Source organism: Notolepis coatsorum, assembly GCF_963971535.1.
Source record: "Notolepis coatsorum genome assembly, chromosome: 14".
NCBI classification, from domain to species: Eukaryota; Metazoa; Chordata; class Actinopteri; order Aulopiformes; family Paralepididae; genus Notolepis; species Notolepis coatsorum.
In genome coordinates this window covers 1,578,402-1,584,724 of record NC_140178.1, presented here as the reverse complement: position 1 = coordinate 1,584,724, position 6,323 = coordinate 1,578,402, and the positions used below count along the sequence as shown (strand labels likewise).

Genomic DNA, 6,323 nt, shown 5'->3' with positions numbered 1-6,323 from the left:
CAGACTGCGTGAGTGGAGCAGATGTAGCCCTTCACTAGCTTCTCAAAGCACTTCATGGCTATGGAGGTGAGAGCTACAGGGCGGTAGTCGTTGAGGCAAGCGGGCGTAGATTCTTTGGGTACAGGGATGATGGTGGACTTCTTCAGACAGGTGGGGATGACAGCCTGTTCTAAGGACAGGTTGAAGATGTCAGTGAATACCGGGGCCAGTTGGTCGGCACAGACTTTTAGGACGCGGCCGGGGATGCCGTCCGGTCCTGCTGCCTTCCTGATATCCACTTTCTTAAAGGTCCTCCTCACCTCATGTTCTGTTACCCTGAACACTGAGTCTCCATCACCAGCACCCCCCCCCCCCCATTGCCGTGGTTTGTAGGCTGGTGTTGTTATTCACAGCCTCAAACCTCGCATAGAAGGTATTGAGATCATTTGCTAAGGAGATGTCACTGTTCAGTTTGAGGGAGGTGCCTTTGTAGTCTGTCATTGTTCTGAGGCCCTGCCACATGCCTCTAGAGTCAGCCTGTTCAAACTGATGTTCAACTTTATCCCTGTAACGCCGTTTTGCCTCTATTACTGCTCTCCTGACGTTTTATCTCGCCACCTTGTGTTCATTCATGTTGCCTGTCACCAGCCCGGTGTTGTATGCTGAGGTGCGCACTTTCAGAGCCTCACGGACGGATTTATCTACCCAGGGCTTTTGATTTGGGTAAACTCTAATTGTGGTAGAGGGGATTGTTTCTTCTACCAGAGTACAGACAAAGTCAAGCACCGTTTCAGTGTATTCGTTAATATTGGCTGTGTTGTCACGGAACACACTCCAGTCTGTGCATTCAAGTGCAGCCTGGAGTGTCTCCTCTGACTCCACAGTCCAACACTTAACCTCTCGCGATACTACCGGCGCGCGCTTGAGACTTTGTTTGTACTTTGGCAAAAGAAAGATGGCGGCGTGGTCCGATTTGCCGAATGGACTAAGAGCCTGTGATTTGTACCCATTCTTAAATTGCGAGTATACATGGTCTAATATGTTCTCGCCTCTGGCGGGACAGGTCACATGCTGATAGAAATTCGGCAACACCTTTTTAAGACTTGCGCTGTTGAAATCGCCCCAAAACCAAAATAGCAGCGTCAACATTAGCTGTCTGAAGTTTGTTTACCTCGTTGTGTAGCTTCGAGACCACTGTGTGTAATAACTGAGGCTCTCTGTCTCCCCAGCGTTCAGAGCGCTGCTGCAGATCAGAGCCGTGCGGAAGAAGCCTGGTGCCTTGTCCCCCGTCTCCTTCAGCCCCGTGCTCGCCCAGACCATGGACCAGGACGAGCACTCGGTAGGTTGACCATGACGAGCACTCGGTAGGTTGACCATGACGAGCCCCCGGTAGGTTGACCATGACGAGCCCCCGGTAGGTTGACCATGACGAGCCCCCGGTAGTTTGACCATGACGAGCCCCCGGTAGGTTGACCATGACGAGCCCCCGGTAGTTTGACCATGACGAGCCCCCGGTAGGTTGACCATGACGAGCCCCCGGTAGGTTGACCATGACGAGCCCCCGGTAGTTTGACCATGACGAGCCCCCGGTAGTTTCCTCTCCTCCTTCAGCCCCGTGCTCCTCGCCCAGACCGAGCACTCGGACTCTGAACGGTCTCTCTCTCTGTCTCTCTCTCTCTTTCTCTCTGTCTCTCTCTGTCTCTCTCTCTCTGTCTCTCTCTGTCTCTCTCTCTCTGTCTCTCTCTCTCACTCTCTCTCTCTCTCTCTCTCTCTCTCTCTCTCTCTGTAGAGCTCGGACTCTGTCCCTCCTGGCTTCGAGCCCATCTCCCTGCTGGAGGCGCTGAACGGTCTGTGCTCGGTGTCGCCTGCCACCCCCGCCGCTCCGCTCTACGACGACATCAACAACTTCTCCGGAGGAGACAGACAGCCGGGCTCCCCGGAGCACCTGAGCGACGGAGGCCCCAAGGGCGGAGTCAGCAAGTCACCTGACAGGTAAATCCTGAGGTCAGCAAGTCACCTGACAGGTAAATCCTGAGGTCAGCAAGTCACCTGACAGGTAAATCCTGAGGTCAGCAAGTCACCTGACAGGTAATCCTGAGGTCAGCAAGTCACCTGACAGGTAATCCTGAGGTCAGCAAGTCACCTGACAGGTAATCCTGAGGTCAGCAAGTCACCTGACAGGTAAATCCTGAGGTCAGCAAGTCACCTGACAGGTAAATCCTGAGGTCAGCAAGTCACCTGACAGGTAATCCTGAGGTCAGCAAGTCACCTGACAGGTAATCCTGAGGTCAGCAAGTCACCTGACAGGTAATCCTGAGGTCAGCAAGTCACCTGACAGGTAATCCTGAGGTCAGCAAGTCACCTGACAGGTAATCCTGAGGTCAGCAAGTCACCTGACAGGTAAATCCTGATGATCTGGACACTATAGTCACAGTGGCCTAGGGATGGGCATTCATTTTATATTTTAATTAAATTATAAAATAATCAAATATTTTTATGCAAATAAAAACCATTTCCTTGTTTTTACCGTCACCTACACTGTATTGGTAGTGTATTGAGAGGGGACCCTATTAACTGTTACACTGCTGAACGGCATGCTGGGTACAGGTAGCTAGCCAGCTAGCATAAAAGAACAGAAAAGAAAGATGAAGAAAGAGAGACCGGAGGAAACAAAACCAGATGTTAACGTGGAAGCTCAGACATTTCAAGCATCAACGATGTAACTTTCGCAATGAATGCTTTTGTTCCTGGAAATAACGTTGGCCTGCTGCCACTCGCTCATATCTAGCTGTTAGCGATGACAGCAGCCAGCCAGCTCGCTTGTTTGATTGATTACGGTATGTCACATTCACAAAAAAAATCAAATCATGTTATTGCGGGTGTGTGTGTGGGGGGAGGGGGGGGGGGCGAGTTTTGTCCATCCCTACAATGGCCACATGTATACTGATTATCCTTAGCTATTTCTGCGTCCAATGAATACTCTAAGCTAGCTAGTTATGGTTGAAAGAGTACTTACATTTATTTTAAATTTGTATAGTAAACATATAGTTATTGATCCAACCGATATGTTCTTTCTTATATACATTTTTACACCATTTCATAATTGTCCCATTTCCAATTGTGTCATTCTGATATCACTTAAAAAGATTAATGCTCAGATCTGCTCTGTGGTCAACTGGTCCACAGCACCCTGAGGTCTCCTCTCCTCTCCTCTCCTCTCCTCTCCTCTCCTCTCCTCTCCTCTCCTCTCCTCTCCTCTCCTCTCCTCTCTCCTCCTCTCCTCTCCTCTCCTCTCCTCTCTCCTCCTCTCCTCTCCTCTCATGTCTGTTCTCTGTCTCCTACAGCACCCTGAGGTCTCCTCTCCTCTCCTCTCCTCTCCTCTCCTCTCCTCTCCTCTCCTCCTCCTCTCCTCTCCTCTCCTCTCCTCCTCCTCTCCTCTCCTCTCCTCTCCTCTCCTCTCCTCTCCTCTCCTCTCCTCTCCTCTCCTCCTCCTCTCCTCTCCTCTCCTCTCCTCTCCTCTCCTCTCATGTCTGTTCTCTGTCTCCTACAGCACCTTGAGCTCTCCTCTCCTCTCCTCTCCTCTCCTCTCCTCTCCTCTCCTCTCCTCTCATGTCTGTTCTCTGTCTCCTACAGCACATTGAGCTCTCCTCTCCTCCTCTCCTCTCCTCTCCTCTCATGTCTGTTCTCTGTCTCCTACAGCACATTGAGCTCTCCTCTCCTCTCCTCTCCTCTCCTCTCCTCTCATGTCTGTTCTCTGTCTCCTACAGCACATTGAGCTCTCCTCTCCTCTCCTCTCCTCTCCTCTCCTCTCCTCTCCTCTCCTCTCCTCTCCTCTCCTCTCCTCTCCTCTCCTCTCCTCCTCTCCTCTCCTCTCCTCTCCTCTCCTCTCCTCTCCTCTCATGTCTGTTCTCTGTCTCCTACAGCACCTTGAGGTCTCCCTCCTCTCCCATCCAGGAGGAGGACGAAGAGAAGCTGTCTGAGATGTCTGACGCTCAGCCTCTCACCCTGCTGTGCAGCAGCCCCGCCCCCACAGAGGTAACCAGATGAAATGATATTAAATGTTTTTGTATTCAAGTGGTTGTTTTTTGCGGGGCTACCCGGAGCTTGGTGCGTCTGCAGAGAGCTTGTACGGAACACGTCAGCATTTAAATAGTTGCTCAAGTGCAGCCGCCAGTTCAGTGTCGCTGTGTTTTTTAATTATTTTAAATAGTATGGTTGTGAAATTGGTATAAAATCTGGCTCTAAGTGGCATTAAAAAGGTCTTAAAAAGTCTTCCATTTAACCTGTTGAAACCTGCATGTCCCCTGTGTCATGTTAGAGTAGTTTAATGGCCAGATGTCTAAATTAGACCAGTCTGGTCCTTTAACTAAGCTGGACTTCAGTTCCAACCTGAAAGTGAATCTTGTGTTTCCTCCCTTCTCATCTCCCTCCCTCTCCTCTCCTCTCCCCCTCTCCCTCTCCTTCTCCCTCTTCTCTCCTCCCCCTCTTCTCTCCCTCTCCTCTCCTCCCCATCTCCTCTCCCTCTCCTCCCCCCTCTCCTCTCCTCCCCTCCCTCTCCTCTCCTCTCCCCCTCTCCTCTCTTCCCTCTCCTCTCCTCCACATCTCCTCTATTCTCCTCCTCTCCCTCCCTCCCTCTCCTTCCCTCCCCTCTCCTCCGCCTCCCCTCTCCCTCTCCTCTCCCCCTCTCCTCTCCTCCCCTCTCCTCCCCCCCTCTCCTCCTCTCCTCTCCTCTCCTCTCCTCTCCTCTCCTCTCCTCTCCTCTCCTCTCCTCTCCTCTCCTCTCCTCTCCTCTCCTCTCCTCTCCTCTCCTCTCCTCTCCTCCTCTCCTCTCCTCTCTCCCCCTCTCCTCTCCTCTCCTCCCCCTCTCCTCTCCTCTCCTCTCTCCCCATCTCCTCCCCCTCCTCTCCTCCTCTCCTCTCCTCTCTCCTCCCCCCTCTCCTCTCCTCTCCTCCCCCTCTCCTCTCCTCCCCCTCTCCTCTCCTCCCCCTCTCCTCTCCTCCCCCCTCTCCTCTCCTCTCCTCCCCCTCTCCTCCCCCCCTCTCCTCTCCTCCCCCTCCTCTCCTCCTCTCTCCTCTCCTCTCTCCTCCCCCCCCTCTCCTCTCCTCTCCTCCCCCTCTCCTCCTCTCCTCTCCTCTCCTCTCCTCCCCATCTCCTCTCCTCCCCCCCTCTCCTCTCCTCTCCTCTCCTCCCCCCCTCTCCTCTCCTCTCCTCTCATCTCCCCCCTCCCCCTCTCTCCTCTCCTCCCCCTCCCCTCTCCTCTCTCCTCTCCTCTCCTCTCCTCTCCTCCCCCTCTCCTCCCCTCTCCTCTCATATCCCCCCTCCCCCTCTCTCCTCTCCTCTCCTCTCCTCCCCCTCCCCCTCTCTCTCCTCTCCTCCTCTCCTCTCCTCATCTCCTCTCCTCCCCCTCTCTCCTCTCCTCCCCTCTCCTCTCATCTCCCCCCTCCCCCTCTCTCCTCCCCCTCTCCTCTCCTCCTCTCCTCCCCCTCTCTCTCTCTCCTCTCCTCTCCTCTCCTCCCCCTCCCCTCTCCATCAGGCCACGGCCACAGAGGAGGCAGCAGAGTTTCTGTCTCCAGACGACGGTGAGTTCTGTCACGCTATGAGTTCATGTTTTGTTTTATTTGTACATGTACATTACAGTGAAATGCTTGGTTCTGTATGAGCCTCCTGAGATGCTGCTTCAATACAGTAACAATGTAAAAAAGACCAAACACTATACAAAGCTAAAGGCTCTCTGCCTGTATAACTGAGACATGTAAATATGATGGCTGCGCTCTCTGCCTGTATAACTGAGACATGTAAATATGATGGCTGCGCTCTCTGCCTGTATAACTGAGACATGTAAATATGATGGCTGCGCTCTCTGCCTGTATAACTGAGACATGTAAATATGATGGCTGCGCTCTCTGCCTGTATAACTGAGACATGTAAATATGATGGCTGCGCTCTCTGTCTGTATAACTGAGACATGTAAATATGATGGCTGCGCTCTCTGTCTGTATAACTGAGGCATGTAAATATGATGGCTGCGCTCTCTGCCTGTATAACTGAGACATGTAAATATGATGTCTGCGCTCTCTGCCTGTATAACTGAGGCATGTAAATATGATTGCTGCGCTCTCTGCCTGTATAACTGAGACATGTAAATATGATGTCTGCGCTCTCTGCCTGTATAACTGAGACATGTAAATATGATGGCTGCGCTCTCTGCCTGTATAACTGAGACATGTAAATATGATGGCTGCGCTCTCTGCCTGTATAACTGAGGCATGTAAATATGATGGCTGCGCTCTCTGCCTGTATAACTCCACCAAACCACCAAAGTTGAAAATATCAGAAGGAACATC

At 52.3% G+C, this 6,323-nt stretch overlaps 2 protein-coding genes across 5 annotated transcripts in view; one reads left to right on the top strand and one right to left on the bottom strand.

The window, feature by feature from the left end:
- The window catches only part of nprl3 (NPR3-like, GATOR1 complex subunit), a 285,213-nt gene that overhangs the window by 151,522 nt on the left and 127,368 nt on the right, over positions 1-6,323 (bottom strand). The window lies entirely within an intron of this gene.
- Positions 1-6,323, top strand: part of mgrn1b (mahogunin, ring finger 1b) — a 34,686-nt gene that overhangs the window by 5,415 nt on the left and 22,948 nt on the right. Inside the window, 4 exon segments of the mRNA XM_084328258.1 lie at positions 1,216-1,318; positions 1,769-1,971; positions 3,903-4,014; positions 5,513-5,558. Coding sequence (XP_084184384.1) covers positions 1,216-1,318; positions 1,769-1,971; positions 3,903-4,014; positions 5,513-5,558 — 464 coding nt within the window.